Here is a 17,847-nt window from a genome sequence, read left to right on the forward strand (position 1 = left end):
CCCCACCCACTTCTTTTCCTTCCTCCTCAGCATTTATCAGTTGCCTAGAATGCCAGCTCTAGGAGGGCAGGGATATTTTGTCTGCTTTGTGGAATGAATAACTGGATTTGAAAATGGGTTATAGAAGGAAGTTTGGGGGACATGAAGGGACCCAGAAGGCCCTTCTGACTAGGGCCGCAGAAGCTGGCGGAGTCCAGCTGTGTTGAGCAGAGAAGACGGGAGGATTCGGGCTGTCTGCTGCTGGCCCTGCCCGTCAAGGCCAAGCCTCCCATCAGAACTTCCTGAATCCAGCTGTTCCCCTGAGGTCACCCAGGAAATGGGGGCTGCAGCTCTGCCCCGTTCAGATGGGCTGGGGAGCAAAGGCAAGGGCATGAGCACCCGTGAGGATGCCTGGCTGTGCAGCAGAGAAGGACAGACCTGAATCCCAAGGAGAATTTATTATCAGCACACGGGGCTCACCCCACCTGTGCCATCGCAGCCCTGCTCAGAGCTCCATCTCCACTCCCCTTGGTCACTGAAGTCCTCAGAGAGCAACTGGACACCTCTGGGCGCCTTGGCCCCTGCTTGGTCCCCTGTGGCCAGAGCAGAGCGGTTGGTCTCTGGGTGCCTGTACTGAGTGGGGCAGGGTCCACAAATGGGTCATCTTGCGCTGAGCTCAGCAGGTAGAGGCAACACATGGTCGGTGCTCAGTTCCTGGTGCTCTCAGCTTCACCCTGCAGTGGGAGGGCTGGAGGGTCCCAGGAGAGAAACCTGGGTGGGGCAGCGGTGAGGGTTAGGGGAGGGGCCCTCTTCCCTGTAGGGAGGACAGAGACATAAGCTGTCCCCAGGGTGTGGGGGAAGGGACATGTCCTGGGCCTGCCCTGGGGCAGGTGAGGGCCCTGTCTGTCTGAGTCTCCCACCTGCCTGCCCCGGGCCCCTCAGGCTCAAGGGTCGCCCAGAGCAGAGAGCACCATCCTCTCGCCCTTGAAATGGGGAGGTCTACTCTGTAGGGCTGACCAAATTTCTCCCTAGTTCTGGCCTTCAGGACCTCAAAGGGCACTAATGAACACATTGGGGGGCTTGGGATGGACGTCCAGCGCTGAATGTGTGATGAGTAGTCTCGGGTTTGCTGTCGCCACAGCTCGAAGCTCCTGCAGGGACTGCTCACTCAGTTCCACGGAGGTCAGCCTGTAGCCGTGTGCGGAGAATGGCAGTGGGCTTGGTGAGGGAGGGGGCCTGAGGGTGCAGTGACCGGGGAGCAGTGGCGGGGTGGTGCTGGGGCTGCTGACCTGGGTTGTGCCAAAGGCACACGGTGACAGGAGGTGGGCAGTCGGGGATTGTCAGAGGATGGGGAATGGGGCAGGGACTAGGGGCCAGAGCCTTCAGGGGACTAAAGGGGATTTGGGGTCACTGGCCCATATTCTGGGCATGGGCACCTGACAATGGACAATTGGTCTAGCGGATGGTCCAGGCCCAGGGCCGGGGCCAGGGATTTAGAGGGTGGGGCTCTAGGGCCCGAGTTACAGCGGGGTTGCCTCAGGAGGGCCCTGGGAGAGATTCCTCTTTAAGGTTCGGGGGAAGACCCGGCACCCACCCCAGCCCAGGGCTGAGAGGCTGCGTTCCCAGCACCCTTCCCAGCCCTGTCTCCACCTGAGGGTTTGCAGGCGGCATCCTGGGCACTTTAGGGTGGTGCACAAGCAGGTCACCGTAGGTCCTGATAGCTGGCAGCCACTGAGATCCAGGGTGGTCAGTGCTGGGATCTGCTGGAGCTTGCCAACCATGTACTGGAGTGCTTCCTGCAGGCCTGGCTGCTGAACCCTAGGGGAGGGCTGACCTCAGGAGCTGCTGTGGGAGCCCCAGTCCCTCCCTTGGTCCCTCCCAGGCTGCTCCTCACCTGAGTGTCTGCACCCGGCACTGGGGCGAGGCCAGGCCCTCACTCAGCACACGCAGGCCGGCCTCGCTGAGCCCGTTGTGGAAGAGGCCCAGCTCTGCCAGGGCCAGGGCCTCCCTCAGGGCCTCAGAGAGATCTCTGCAGACTGAGTCGGGGAGTTTGCAGTGGGACAACCTGTGGTCAAGAAGCACACAAGTCCCCAGTGTGCGAGCTGCCTGCTCCCGGGGGGCTGAGGTTCAGTCTGCAGACTTGTTGGCTCCACACCTGCCTCCCTGGGCCCCACGGAGCTTCTGCTGCACTGTCACCACCTGTGTCCATACCTCGTGTGCACCCGCTGGACTGCACTCCCCTTGTCTCCTAGGACATTCTCCACCAGCTTACTCTCAATGTGTCTAAGTCCATATAACTATCCACCAAGTATAGGAGGACTGAGTTTATTTAGTTAGCCAGTCCTAACAGTTGGGCAGTGCGTCACTTCTGCTTTTTTGCCATTATAAATAATGCTGTGATGAACATCTTTATGCAGTTAGTTTGGCAGCAGAATTGATGGGCTCCTGATGTTTATGCCAAGTTAAGTTACCATGTCGGCATTGACACATGACTGTATCTAATTCACCATACCTAATCAGTACTAATTCCTAAAATGTTTCTTACTCTCTGCTTACTTGGTGGTAGTGAAGAGTAATTGGAAAAGATTACATACTAAGTACTGCCTCAGTAATTCTCACATCAACCTTCTGAGGTAGAAGCCACAGGCTCCATTCCCCGGGAGAAGACTGAAGCTGAGACAGACTGGCCTGCCAAGGGCAAAGAGCAGGCAGACTGGCCTCAGAGCCTGCACCCTGAACACCTTCCAAAACTACTTCTGAGAATCCAGAAGGACCACCCAGCAGTGTCCAGTAGCCCTTAGCAGCCTTCCTGGGGAAGGGAAATGACAGTCTGGCCTTGATCCCTCTTCCAGAAGCTCAGCTGTACTCTGCTGCCCCTCACACAGGGGCCAAAGCCTCTGTTCTAACTAGCACCCAAGTGCTCCCTTCCTCTGTCCTGTGTGGACAGAGCTGTTGATCCTGCCAAGGGACCCCAGGGCCATAGGTTCTCAGCCTGTCTCAGCACCTCCTCGGTCAGCCATCCCCAGACAGGGCTACACCTCTGCCCCTGCCCAGGGTATTCTGCTCTGTGTCCTTTCCAGGGGAAGGGCTGGGGTTTGTTCACTCACGTCAGGCTGTTCAGACCACACTGTTTGTCGGTCATGGCCTCACAGAGTGGGCGCAAGGGGGAGCCTGGGGGTTTTCTCGTGGTGGCTCGAGAGCTACGAAGAGAGAAAGGAAGGTGAAGGTCCCTGCCCCTTACAGTCCCTCACTCCTGAGAAGGACTCCTTCCTACAGTTCCGAGACACTGGAGCTGCTTCTGCCCTTACCCTCAAGCTGGGCCAGGACCCTCTCCCTCTTCATCCCAAACCCAGAGTGAAACCACTTATCTGTGACCTCATCCACCCCCCACTGAAGCTGTCTGTGTGAGTCCCATGGGACAGGTGGGCCTGTCTTGCACCCGCACTGGGTGTCCCCAGCCCCACCCCATCAGCACCCTGACATTCGTTCTCCCAACAGATGCTGAGCACCTGAGTCAGGTGCTGGGTTGGAATCAAGTGCACAGAAACAACGGCACGACCTTTGCCCAGGAGATGAAGGTCTGGTGGAGGAGATGGGTATGGGTAGATGTCATGCCTACAGTAGTCAGTGGGGCACTTCTGAGGCCAAGACAGCTTCAGACTAGAGAGGAGAGTTTGGAGGGGCTTTGAGGACAGGCAGTGTTCTGGGCGGAAGGAGCAGCAGGAACAAAGGTTCAGAGCACATTGCACATGGTTATTCCAGAAATCATTACGAGAAAGCCTCGTGTCGGTGGTGAGAAAGGGAGGTTTGCCTTGGACGTGGATGCTAGGGTGGGGAACATGGTGAAGGCACCTGGGGAAGAAGATGGACATTGGGAGCTGCCTTGAGGAGGTAAGAAAGACCAGCCATGAAGTCGTGCCTCTCCTCTGGGGAGCAGGCGTCAGGTCTGGACACGCTCCCCAGGCCCAGATGGACATAAGATGCTCTGGCACACACGCCTCACACAGAGGGCCCGCAGAAGAGGGCAGCCCTGCCCCGGAGACTCACGAGCTGCCACCCAGGCTGCCCTGTAGACGCTTCATCAGGCTCTTCTTTTTCTTCTCCTGTGCAGTGGCCAGTCTGCAGCTGACCAGCCGCAGCGCCTGCCCTTCTGGGCAGCACCGCACAGAGTAGCTCAGGACGGCCAGGTCCATTCTGCTGAAGTGCACGCGCTCCAGCACCAGCTCAGGGAGGCCTCGGAGGGCCTGGTGCACAAATGTGTCCTCCTGTGTCTCGTACAGGCAGTAGAGCAGCTCCAGCGGGTAGCTGAGCTCCTCGCCTTCCTCCTCCTCTGACTCCTCAGTGCCCTGGGGCGCCAGGATCTCCTCCGTCCCCTCTGGCACCGCCCTAGGGCGGCCCTGGCCCTGGTCCTGCACCCACCTCAGGACACGCTGCTTCACGCGCTCTGAAACTGTGCAGCCGAAGTGGCGCTCGATCTCGCACATCCTCTCTGTGTTCAGTAGTCCAAAGAGGAAGCGTGTAGTGAGCTTGAGGTGGCTGCGCAGCTCCGGGTCCCCCTGCAGAAGTGCCTCTACACCGCCAGCAGTTGCCCTGGGAGCCCCTTCATCCTCCAGCAGGTAGGACAGAGCAGCTAAGAATTCCTGGAAGCTCTGGTCGATGAACTGGTAGGTGACCTCTGTTTCTAGCACGCCTGGCATCTCCTTCTTGCTGAGAAACTGCGTCTGGACCTTGGAGCTGCAGAGCTGCAGCTGTTCCAGGTCCTCCTCCGAGAACCGCGCCCTGCCCCCAAGGACGCCGTCACAGGCCAGGCGGCACAGCTTGCGCAGCTCTCTCTGTAGCTGGGCCCCATCAGCCGCGGGCGCCGATCTCAGGACGCTGGCCACGAAGAGCAAGTACACAGACGTGGTGGTCTTGGAAGTGCGCCACAGGTCCTGGCCGCGCTGGAGCTGCTGGCGCAGAACGGTGCACACGATCCAGCACACGGCAGGCACGAAGCACAGGGAGAAGAGCATCTCGTTCTCCTTCACAGAGCGGTAGGCGTGCTCCGCCTTCCACTCGTCCTGGAAAAACTTGTAGAAGTACTTCTTCCTGTCCTTGTCTGAGAAGCCACACACCTCAGCGCATTGCGGTGAGCACAGGCGGGCCTGCAGCCTCCCGGGGGCGGCGGCTCGCCTGGTCACTAGCAGGCGTGCTGCAGGCAGCAGCTCCTTGCTCAGCAGGCTCCCCAGCACCCGCGCACCGCTCGTGGCCTCGTGGGGGTCTGTGCAGGGCGAGGCCTCGGCCGGCTCTGGCGCCAGCATTTCGTCCACGCCGTCCAGGATGAACAGCAGCCTCTCGGACTGCTCCAGCATCTGCTGCACCGGCGCCTTGCGGTCGGGGCACTGGTCTAGGATCAGGTCGGCCAGGCTGCACATGCCCGGTCGCTCCAGCAGCTCGCGGCAAGACAGGAAGAAGGCAAAGTCCACCTGACTGTGGTACAGCTTGCCCGCTGCCCAGTCATACAGGATTTTCCTGGCCGCCATGGTCTTGCCGATGCCCGCCGGGCCCTGCAGCGCCACGGTCAGCCGTCTCTCGCCGTCCTCGTCGCGGCCGAACAGGCGGTTGAAGGTGTGGGTGTCTGAGCGCCGGGCGCGCTCGGCCTCTGGCTCCTCCGCGATGAGCAGCTTGGTGAAGCGCTTGTTGATCTTCACTGAGCGAGCGTCCCGCTCCTTCACCTTAGCGTGCTGCCGCAACACGTGCTCCCGGTACTTCTTCTTGTACTCTGCGGGTCAGGGGGGGCGCCGGACGGAGGGCAGGGGAACAGGGGTCGAGGAGCGCTATGTCATTGCCTCTCTGGGGCCCGTTGCCCTCCCCGGCGGGCTCCGGCCTCAGTTTCCCCTGTTGCCTCACAACCCCTTCTTTGCGCTCCTCCCCGGGGCCAGCTGTGCGGAACCTCCGAGTGACTCTGAGGACACCGGAAGTGTCCGGACAGCTCGGAGCCTGCGCTTCCCGCCGAGAGAGACCTACCGGAGACGGAGAGCAGCGCCGGGGAGCTGAGGCCGAGACCTGGAAGGGAGAGCTGCGCTGGGTCCCGTGGACAGGGCAGGGTGCGGAAGGGCGCATCAGGGGTCGCGGCCCCGGGGCGCGCGGGCGCTCTTTCGGGGAAGCCAAAGGAGGGAGGCCCGTGGCCAGGAACCTGCCCAGGCGGGAGAGGCCTAGGGGGGGACCCAGGCGAAGCCCCACCTGGCACTCACTCTGCAGCCGACGCTCCTTGAGCTGCGCCGCCACGTCGCGCACGTCTGCCCTCTTCAGGGTTTTCTGGGCCACGTCCAGCGCGCGTTCCGGCCCGTAGAAATGGACCAGCAGCTCCACGAGGTCCAAGGTGTCCGCGCCCTCCAGCCGCCCCCACGGGATGCTGCGACCGTCCACCCGCTCGTCCCGCAGTTTGTGGCGGAAGCGCTTCAGCTGCTCTTGGCTCAGGTCTTCCAGTGCGCCCAGGAGCAGCTCGCGGGCAGCGGTAGCGCGGGGCTCCATGCTGGGGATGGGGGGATGCGGTCAGCAGGGTGCCGCGCCCCCGTGACCCTGGCCTCTCTTGGCAGTGTCAACCCCAGCCCTCAGCTCCCACGAGCAGCAGGGGTTTTGACACGCCCCCATCTATCCAGGTGGCTCCAGACCAACACTTGAAAGAGCACTCTACTGGGAGGGTCGTCCTCTCCTCCCAGGACCGCGACAGAGGACTTTCCTCCAAGGCTTTCTAAGGCTTTCATGCCACCGACTGCATGGCGGTCTGGTGGCGAAATGGAGTTACTCCCAGGCCGGCACTGGCCGCCGCTGACCCCAGCGTTAGGGGGCGCCTTCCTACCCTGCAACACCCCCCCCACCTCCCCCACCCCGCCCCCTGTTCTGCTCCTTCCTTCTAGGCATCCATGTTAGATGTCCCAGCTAAGATGTGTCTGTGACAGCCTGTGTTCTCCCCTTCCTTGCTTCCCTCCCATTCTCTTCCCCAGGAGCCTGGAGCAGACTTACCACTTGGCTCTCACTGTGCTCCTGGATTCCCCAGGACACCCGTGGTCACTGCACCCTGTAGTGGGGACTAGCCTGAGAGCCTTGCACCAGTCGCTGAGACTGAGCTCCTGGTGGGGGACAGACCCTACAGGTACCCTCTGAGGGGATGGAGCCCCCAGCACCTGGAGCCTGGGTTGCAGTGGGGGAAGGATGCGTCTGCAGGGTGCCAGGTGGAGGACCCAGAGAGCTGAGGCCAAGTGACCTCTCAGAAAGCCGGCACTCACCTGGAGCAGGAGGCTCTAGCTGGTCTGCAGAGTCGACCCCTAGGTCTAGCACTCAGGTGCAGAGATGGGGATCTGGGAGCCTATCTAGGGTCAAGTCCTAGGGGGATTTCCAGCCCTGTCCATACCCCAGACCAAAGTGTTCTGGCTCAGCCAACTCTGCGATGTTCGTCCAACAGTCACCAAGCTCCCAAACTCAGGGACTGTGGCACATACTTACAATCAGCCTTTAAGAGCTCTGCTTGGTGACCTTTGATTTTCTACTGTTAGTTCACATGCTCTGAGAACCTGCGGGGTGTGGCAGCAAGGCAGGCTATGAGCAGGAAATGGCAGAGCAAGGTGGGCTGTGTGGAGGAGGCAGAAAAAGACCTTAAACTTTAAGGCCTCAAGATAGGTTAATTTCTGAAGGTGGGGATGAGCCAGGGCTTCCTAGGCAGAGGGGACAGAGGAGGGACTTGCATGGTTTTTGGGGGGAAAGGAAGGCTGTCACCTGGGACCTATGAGATAATGGGACTGGGAAGAGCTCTGTGGCCTCCCAGACCTGGCTTGAGGAGGTTGACGGCAAGAGGTTTGAATGAGTGTGTGACCATACGGGACCCATGAATGTGGGTTTCTACTGACAGTGTCTGCTTGTGTGAAACGTGGGTGTGTGTGTTTGTCTGGGTCTGTCTGTGTGACCATCTTCATACTGTGTTTGTGTGAATACTGTGTTGTGTGTTTGTGTTGTGTGTATCTGTGGTGGGCTAGATAGTAGTCCTCAAAGATACCAGATCCTAGTGCCTGGGAGCTGTGAATGCCCCCTTATACGTCAAAGGGGACTCTGCAGGTGTCAAGATCAGGATCTTGAGATGGGTCATCACAAGTGTCATGGGATGGAGACAGAGGGAGGTTTGGCACAGAAGAAGAAGGCAGTGTGACTCTGTGGTGAGGTGCCAGGCTGCTGGCTTGAGGACAGAGGAAGGGACCACGAGCCAGAGAGTGCAGGGGAGACAGCCCTGGAAGTTGGAGATGCTACTGGGAAAGGAAGACGTTCTCCCCCGGAGTCTCCAGAGTGAGTGCGACTGAGCCAACCCTGACCTCAGCCAAGTGAAGCTTACTTTGGACTTCCGCCCTCCAGACCTGGAACAGAATGAATGTGTGTTGTTTTCGGCGCATGAGTTTATAGTAACAGCTCAGGGTCTCCCTGAGAGAACCTCTGTGAGTGTGCATTTTTGTGAGAGGGTCTCTGCAGAAAGAGGGACTCTAGCATCTTCACAGCCTCTCGGGCTCCACAAGCCCATGTTCAGTCCTGTTGCCTTCAGGCCTCGAGAGCTGCCCTGGGGAGGGACCCAGAGTCCTGGAGCCTCTATTCTGCTGCCCTTCCCCAGAAGGAAAGCATTCACAGAGGTGATCTGCTACTTGTGAATTTTGTTTCTGTGTGAGCCAAATAACCCCCCCACCCCCGTCCCTGAGGAAGTCTAAGGGAGAAGAAAGGGAAGGTCCTGTTTATCCACACTCAGGCCTGCCCAAGGTCACCTCCTCATTCTCTCCTGCTCCTGGCTCCGGCAGCCTCCTGGGCACAAGCAGGGTGGGTGAGAAGAGAGCCTGGAGGAGACACTGTACACATCCTGCTGGGAGGGGACTGCTTGTTCCCACAGAACCAAGAGGGTGGAGCAGAGCGCCTGCCTGGTATGTTGAAGCAGCCTCCTTGGGCCAGACCCAGAGCAGGGACAAGACCCTCCTTCCATATCGCAGTGTGGGCAGTATCCAGCAAAGCAGAGGACCGGGCGGGGTCTCCTTGGAGTTGAGTCCTGGAGACAAGCCCTGAGCAAAGTCTGGCCTCAGCTGCAGGAGGGGGGCCACTGTGAGCCCTGGGTGAGATCCCAGATGCTTCAACTCGCTGGCCCCTCTCTCAGCCCATCTGACATGCTGGGGTTCTGCAGAGGGGGCTTTGCCAGGGAAAGCAACAGCCTAGACCACAAAAGCAGATGGTTTAGAGCTTGGCTGTGGACAGAATCTGGCCCTACATAACTGTTGGGCATCTCGGGGTCCCTGGCCACAGCCCCAGTCCTGAAGACCCTATGTGGCCCTAACCGGTCCCCTTCCTGACCCCCTCCTTGATTTCCTTTAGGAAGTCCATCCTAAAGGAAATCAGTCCTGAATATTCATTGGAAGGACTGATACTGAGGCTGAAGCTTCAACACTTTGGCCACCTGATGCGACGAACTGACTCATTGGAAAAGATCCTGATGCTGGGAAAGATTGAAGGCAGGAGAAGTGGACGGCCGAGGATGAGATGGCTGGATGGCATCACCGACCTGGTAGACATGAGTTTGAGTAAGTTCTGGGAGTTGGTGATGGACAGGGAGGCCTGGCATGCTGCAGTCCATTGGGTTGCAAAGAGTTGGACACAACTGAGCGACTGATCGGACTGACTCCCTCCTGGGATACCTCACAAATCTCTGAGCTGCTGCACAGACAGACACCACACATGGGCCACGGCTGTTTCTTCTAACTGCACAGTCACTTTCCTCTTCACACTATGAATTCTCGAAAGCTAGTTCTCTGCAAATGAACCATCTCCCTTTCATTGTTTTAGACAGACTACCTGGGATCAAATCCTGGCCCCACAGTCCAGTAGCTGGATGACCTTGGACAAGTTACTTAACCTCTGGGCCTCCATCTCCTCTGCAGAATGGCATGGTGATGGTACTTCAGTATCGAGGGCTGAGAGGAGCCAAGCTGTAAGGGATGTGTCTGCCACATTCTAGGTGTGTTATTATCATCACTTATGTTCTCTGGATGACCTCTCACCATGAAGTTGTGTTTTCTGTGGTCATCAAGAATGTCCATATCTCTAAACTCCAGGTCTGATTCCACTTCACCTCTCCCCAGCACTTAACACCTGACTACGAACTTTTCCTCAAAATGGCCTTTTCCTCTTGTCAAAGGCACAAAGATAGCCGTGGGGCCAGGCAGCGTCTGTCTGGTGCGTTCTACCACAGCCAGTCTGCGGGGGGCCCCGGGGCCGGTGCTGTGAGGGTGCCAAGGTCAGCCTATCTCCTGAGAGGGACTCTCCCTCAGTGGACTCTGTGCCCCCATAAACTCTCAGCACCTGCTGATAACAGCCCTGGAAAAGTGTTTGATAACAGGAACCAAGGTTTCCGGGAATCTTTGCCAGGATGTGAGATGTGGAAGGAGGGGTATGAGGCGGAGAAGAAGGGGAGGAGAAGGGGATGACAGAGGATGAGACGGTTGGATGGCATCACCGACTTGATGGATATGAGTTTGAGCAAGCTCTGGGAGTTGGTGATGGACAGCGAGGCTTGGCGTGCTGCAGTCCATGGGGTCGCAAAGAGTCAGACACAACTGAGTGACTGAACTGAACAGAGGGAGGTTGGGTATTGTCACCCTGCTTATTTAACTTACTTGCAGAGCACATCATGAGAAATGCCAGGCTGGATGAGTTATAAGCTGGAATCAAGTTTGCTGGAAGAAATACCAATAACCTTAGATATGTGGATGATACCACTCTAATGGCAGAAAGTGAAGAGGAACTAAAGAACCTCTTGATAAAGCGAAGGAGAAGAGTGAAAAAGCTGGCTTAAAACTCAACATTCAAAAAACTAAGATCATGGCATCAGACCAGGCGTTACTCATGGGGCCACACTCCCAGCTGGAGGAAATATGGGCCACATTTCCAGGCTAAAGTCCCATCACCAAAGATTGTTCTCCCAAGACCTGTGGTCTGACCACAGAAGTGCCCTGACCTTGAGAGTATTCCAGGGACCAGCGTGGCTCAAGTCTAGCGAATTTACATCAAAATCCAGCAGCTGGTGGTACTGGTGCTGCTGTTCCTGGCTCGGGAGAGGATGGTTTCAGTTCAAAGTGCAGCAGACAGTTGGATTTAGGTCTGAAGTCCCTACAGATCCCAACAGAACCCTCCTGAAGCCTCACGGCTCAGGCTCACAGCCACATCCAGAATCATCAGGGTGGTGCTGGGGGCCTCCAAACACAGTGTCCCTCTGGGCTTCAGCTCCTCTGAGGGCTCCATCACAGCAGGATTTTCCTTGAAAAGACTTTCGGAGCCTCTCCCTCTGCCTGAAGTCCGGTGCTCAGGGCAGTGGCTGATGGTTCTGTCCTCCACCCGCTGTCCGCACGTATCACTCCCTCTCCTCCCGCCCCCTGTGGCCCCTCAGCACTGTAACAGCCGTGTCACTCCAGGGGTCGCAGACAGACCAGAGGTGGCAGGCCCTGCCAGCTGCGGACCCAAGACCCATGCTGCCCTTCTCTTGCAACCTCGTGGTTAGTTCAGTGTTGCCCTACAAAGTCTGATTGCCTGAGACAACCGTGGGACAGCGTCTTGGCCAACAAGAGGGAAGAGGAAGCTGCCTGGTGAGCGACGGGGAACCAAGTGCTGCTGATGTGAGAGCAGGTGAGCTGGCCCAGCCTTCGGTCTTGCCCCCTCCCTGCCCTGTGTCCTGTGTGGCCGTGGGCACAGGGCCTGGAGGTCAGGAGTGATGCTCTTGCGAGGATGGAAACAGCTCTCTGAGGGCAGAGGACCAGGAGGAGCGAAGGAGCCTGGCTGGGGGATGCCCAGCTCCTAGGCTGCCTCCTGAGCCCTTGCCGGGTGGAAATCCTGCCCCTGTGGGTCTCTGTCCCATGTGGCCACAGGCAGCGTTCTTGATGCTCAGAGACCCATCTCCGAGGCAGTTCCTGCTCAGACTCCTTTCTGATGCCTGTGTCCCTAGCAAGGCCCTCCGCTGCTTTGTCTCCTGTAAAGAGCAGACCCAGCCCTACACCCTGGTACAGTGCCTGGGAATGCTCTCTTCTTTCCCCCTCGAACAGATGAGAGGCTCCTTCCCCCAGGATCGTGCTGGCTAAATACTTCACCCTTGGGAACCTCAGCTATGCAGAGAAGCCAAGGAGAGGGGCTTACAGGGGTCTTTAAAATAAGGCAAATGAGTATTATTCACCCTTCAGAAGGGAAGGAATTCACAGTACAGTGTGGATGGACCTTGAGGACATGATGCTCAGTGGAATAAACCAGTCACCAAACAGCATATCCTGTCTGACTCCACTCACACAAGGACCCTGGAGGGGTCAGATTCACTGACACAAGAAGTAGACGGTGGGGCAGGGGCTGCAAGAGGTCAGGGGAGGGGAGTGAGTGTTTCTGGGGACGGAGTGTCCTTTTGGGAGGGTGAGCAAGTCCTGGAGGTGGATGGTGCTGGTGGTTGCACCACAGTGTGAATATGCTTAATGCCTCTGAGCTGCGCTCTTAGACATGGCTAAGATGGTAATTTTATGTGTGTTTTACCACAGTTAAGAAAAAGATGAAGTCTCATGCCAATAATCTGATTAATGATTAGCTCAAGTGTTCTTCCCAGGTTGGAAACCAGGCCTCTGTTTAGCCGGAAGGGCTGCTGGCAGGACCTTGGGACTAGCAGTGCCACCAGGGGAGCACCAGGGCCATAAAGTCTGATCAGGCTTGGGGGGCTGCTGAGTGCCCGCCCCATGACCGCCTCCCTCTGAGATCTGGGCTTGTAAGATCACTGAGATCCCCTGTGTTTATGGGCAATTCCATAAACACATATAACACATATAACACATAAACACATATAACCATACACTCATGCAGTCCCCCATGGGAAACCACATTATGACCTGGAGGACAGAGCTTACTTATGGCAGTTTCTTTTGCCTTTATTCTTACAGACTCCACTCATTTCCGGAGTTACTTAGATCACAACTTTCCCCAGAGATTCTTTTTTAAAAAGTTGATTTATTTTTCATTGGAGAATAATTACTTTATTGCGTTGGTTTCTTCCATACATCAGCATGAATCAGCCACAGGGATACACATGTCTGCTTCCTTAGGACCTCCCTCCCACCTCCCACTCCTTCCCTGAGATCCTTTCATACATCTGTGTTATGGTTAGAATCTTTTGTGACATACACCGTATTACTACTGGAATTCCCTGACATCTCGAGTGATATTTTTAATTTACAGACATTAATGTTCACTCTTTGTGCTGTGAAGTTCTGTGAATTTTGACTGATGCGTAATGTCACGTTCACCTGTTGCCCAGATCCTGGTTTCTAATGCCTTTCACCAATAAAAGGATCAAGGTTCCTTGGTTTATTCTAGGACTGGGTCAGAACATGTACAAGGTGAGGGTGGAGCATTTTATAGTGCAAGTAAGTAAGAAAATGTTCAAGACAAATTAAAAAATATGAGAAAACTCCATAATGAAAATGGTTTGCCAAGGGGGCACAGGAGTCAAAAGAAAGAACTCCCAACACCAAACCTGGAAACATTCAAGCAACAAAATGAAGTACAATAGTATTGATTAAAACCCAAGGTATAAGACAAATATGCATGAGACCATACTGATACGGACTGTGCACTCGATATGGTATGATAAGAAGGGCGCTTTACCTCTGTGGTCATGCTCCCAAACCTCATAACCCCAGATGATCCTGAGAACAACAGGAGACAAATTCTAATAGAGGGTTTCCCGAAGACATACCCAAACAGTTCTCAAAACCTGTCCATTTCATCAAAGACAAGGAAAGTCTGAGACTGGTCACAGCCCAGAGAAGACTACAGAGATGAGAGGACTGTCATGTCGGGTCTTGGATGGGGCCTTGGGACATCAGAGAGAAAGTGAAGAAATATGAAGAAACTATGGAATTTGCTTAATAATGGTGTATCAATACTGGGGCTTTGCAGGAGGCTCATGGGTAAAGAATCCACCTGCAGGCAGGACACTGGGTTTGATTTTTGGGTGGGAAAGATCCCCTGGAGGGCATGGCAACCCACTCCAGTCTTCTTGTCTGGAGAATCCCATGGACAGAGGAGCCTGGCGGGCTACAGTCTATAGGGTCACAAAGAGTTTGACACGACTGAAACAATTGAGTACATGTCAATATTGGTTCATTGATTGCGACAAAACATAGCATACAACTGTATTGGCTGAAATTCTCCAGAGAAACAGAACTAACAGGATATAGATATTGATGATTTATGATGAGGATTGGCTCATGTGATCATAGAGGCTGAGAAGTCTCAAGACCTGTAGCTGGCGAGCTGGACTCAGGACACCTGATGGTCAGCTCTGTCCTGAGAAACACAGGCTTGAAACCCTGCAAGAGGCAAGAGCTAATGTTTCAGCTGAGTCTGAAGGCAAGAAGAGACCATGGCCCAGATGAAGCAGTCAGGCAGGAGGAGTCCTCTCACTCGCGGTAGGGCCAACTTTTTGTTCTCTTCAGTAGTCTGATTGGGCGAGGCCCACCCACATTTTGGAAGGCAAACTGCTTTATCTAGTCCCCCACTCTGAATGTTAATCTCCCCCAGAAACACCCTTACAGATGCACCCAGAACAAAGTTGGACCAAATATTGGGCCTCATGGCCCAGCTGAACTGAAACATGAAACTAACCACCAAACCAACAGAACTGTGAAAATGCCCTATTGCCGGGCACCAGCATTTGTCTGTGAGCACGTCCTGTGTGAAGAGGGTAGAAGCTGAGTTTCAGAGGTGGGGTGTGCAAAGTGGCGGTTGGGGGCAGAAATCGGGCAGCAGGCCTCTCACAGAATCTCTGCCAGTGACCCTCAATTTCAGTACATTTTGCTAACCGTAAAAAATACTTAGTGGAGGTGCATATTTGTAGGTTAAGGGAGTGGGGGATGAGTTTTGCAACCTGGGTGAGATTTTTAACCTCTCTGGAAGTGCTCATTTAGTTTTCAGTGGTTACAAGCATAAACGGCGATCCACTCCAGTTGTTCTTTGCCTGGAGAATCCCTGGGACGGGGGAGCCTGGTGGGCTGCCATCTATGGGGTCACACTGAGTCAGACGTGACTGAAGTGACTTAGCAGCGTGAAGCATAAAGCTTTCATATGACATGAACGTAGCTCTCAAAGTTGATTATGCATCAGGAAGCCTTGGGCGGGGGCGTCTTGTAACAGATGACTGGGACTATCCGGAGTGCCTGATAGTTCTGACAAGGCCCCAGGTGACACTGCTGCTTCTGGTCTAGAGAGCATACTTTGAGAAGCTATATTTTATGTGTTGAAAACAGATTTTCAATGCAATAAAAATAAGATGCAAATGTTTGCATCCGTGTGCATTTTGTCTGGGTCCTTGATGTCTAGAATGTCTGCTACAGAGTAGGGCTGTGCCCCACGGTCAGTGCCTCTCTTCAAGAGCTTCTGTGGTTCCGAGTGTGGACACAGGGTGGTGCCATGTGTCCGCAGAGTCTGCCCCAGACCTTCCGGGTGGCCCTTGCGAAGGACGGTGTGCATGGTGGCTGATCTCCCTGCACTGGGGGGCAGTAGGGACAGGTCTAGGGCCCAGATCCAGCTCAGACCCGGATCTACAGACATGTGCTGAGGGTGAAGAAGGGGTATCTCTGTCCACAGAGCCCTGAGAGGCTCTCCTGCCGCCACCCCTGCCCAGGACAGGCCAGAATGGGTCTGGCTGGCCCTGGCCCTCGGCTGCGCTCCCTCTCGGTGGCTCAGTTTGCACACTGCTGCAGGGGGTCCTGGTCCCCACCCTGCATCCCTCAGGGCCCTTTACTTCCTTGTTCAAAGTGACTCCCCACTTGGCCGCCGCTGCTTTCTCCACAGGGCACACTGTTTTCTTTCCAGAAAAGGCAGACTCCAGGGGAGAAAGGGAGTCGAGGACTTAGGGCTGCACTGTGTGTTGGGGGCGGGGGCAGCTTGACCTCGGGCGATGGAGAGAGAGGCTGTGCTGGGCTCCCCACCTCCGGCAGCCTCAGTGTGGGTGGGGGAGTAAGGATTGGCACAGAGTTTGGTTTGAATGACTGGTTCTGGGGGCTGAATCCCGGTTCGGGTGCAGCCTGAAGCTGAGCCCCAGAAGCTGCGTGAACAGAGAGTGAGGAGGGCCGGTTTATGCTTGGAAAGGTTGGGAAGGTCAAAAGGGCTGGGGAAGGTGAACAGGCAGGCCGGAGTGTCCATCCAGGCTTGAGCACAGCCTTGGAATCTTTCTCCTGGAAGGTGGCCTCCAGTCCCCCTGTCCCGCTCAATTGGGCTCCACCCATTCACGCTGGGCTGGCCAGGGTCTTTCTTGGGAGCCTGGGGCTAATGCCCCAGAGCACAACGGGCACTCTACTGCTCCCCCCACCCCCCACCTACACCTCGAGCCCCTTCAGGATGGGCCGAGAAGGAGGCCTCCCTCAGAGCCAGGCCTGCACGATGTGGGCAGGAGGTCTAATCTGTGGAAAAAGAAACACCACAGGCCGGGTGACTGACCCTCTGATCCACAGCTTTATCCCCAACTGGACCCCAAAGCTATAATTAAAGGTTCAGGTGGAAAGGATTATTCTAGAGGAGGGGCAGCTCCCCCCACAGCCTGAGGCTGGAGATAATGTTCAGAACACACTTCCTCCTCTGGCCTCCCAGGACTTGGCTCCTTCCTGGGAAACCAAGTTACAGGAGGACGGTCAGGACTGGGGCCTGGGAAGGCGGGGCTGGGAGCCCAGAAGCGAGTCCCACATTTAGAACAGGTGTAGCCTCCAGGGAAGAACAAGGTAAACTGATGTTCCTTGTGGAATGCAGTCACATCATCAGTCACCATCGGGGTGTAATCGTTTGTGAGGATGGAGACCAGTGCCAAGTCTGGGGCTTAGGACCAACGTGGTGAGACGTCCTGCTGCTGCTTGGCCCCTGGGCTAACACCTACACTGACCTGGTGGAGACAGCTGAGGAACACACTCTGGGCTGTGGCCTTGATCACTGTCACTAGTAACCTTTTAGTCATTCTGATGGTGGGTTGTGACCCCGCAGTTTCCTATCATCTCGGACTCTGCACTCCTCCAGCTTAACCCTCAGCGGTGCAGAACTGAGGCTCCGCCCAGCCTCCTAGCTGCTCAGTCATCCACCCATCCCTTCCTTCCCCACCCTCCATCCATCTAACGTTGACTGAAAACCCGCTGTAGGCTCCAAAGTCTCCATGGTGAACGCACCAGATCCTGCCCTTGTGGGCCTGACCACCAGCTACGTCTGAGGAGACGTCACTTGCTCAGGGCCTGCGTGCCCTGAAGACACATGAGAAGCTGAGGGGAAGGCCCCTAGACTGAGGCACCGGCATGGGTCAGGGTGTGGCATGCCCAGGACAGACAGGAGGCCATTGCTGGGTGCAGGGGGAGCAGGGAGGTCCAGGTGGCAGCGGTCAGACCACTCAGGCCTCGGGGCCCTGCTGGAGGGTTTTGGGCAGGGCTGTGCAGAGACCTGAGTATTCTGGAAGGCTCTTCCTGGCTGCTTTGGGGAGCACCTATGGAGGCTGGATGGGGAGGGCAGGCGTGGGTTCAGTGGTTTCAGCACTCAGAGCCCCAGGACAGAACACATGACACCTTTGGCCTCTGGCAGAAGGGGGTCTGAGGGCACAGGCTAACTGGGCCCCACAGATGGCTCTCTGCTCTCCGGAGGACACTGACGGGTCAGGCAGTGGTCTCCTCTGGCCACTTCCATTCTCTCAGGGAAATTAGCACAGGGTTTTCACTGCAGGGGGTGAGGGGCTGTTGCACAGAAGGAATGTGGAAGACTCAGCGTGAAAACAAGCTCACTAACCAGCGTTTGGTGTGGGAGGGAATGAACAGC

General features: G+C 56.2%; 1 protein-coding gene across 1 annotated transcript; it reads right to left on the minus strand.

The window, feature by feature from the left end:
* Positions 1-91: 91 nt before the first annotated feature.
* On the minus strand, positions 92-6,492 carry NLRP6 (NLR family pyrin domain containing 6). Its single transcript, XM_020912079.2, has 7 exons — positions 6,213-6,492; positions 5,986-6,024; positions 4,027-5,740; positions 3,087-3,179; positions 1,874-2,044; positions 1,630-1,797; positions 92-1,167 (listed from the first exon to the last, which is right to left on the minus strand). Exons 1-7 carry the CDS (start codon positions 6,490-6,492, stop codon positions 1,029-1,031), a joined length of 2,604 nt encoding a protein of 867 aa, XP_020767738.2. The 3' UTR covers positions 92-1,028.
* Positions 6,493-17,847: the final 11,355 nt, after the last annotated feature.

Source organism: Odocoileus virginianus, chromosome 28, assembly GCF_023699985.2.
Source record: "Odocoileus virginianus isolate 20LAN1187 ecotype Illinois chromosome 28, Ovbor_1.2, whole genome shotgun sequence".
NCBI lineage: Eukaryota > Metazoa > Chordata > Mammalia > Artiodactyla > Cervidae > Odocoileus > Odocoileus virginianus.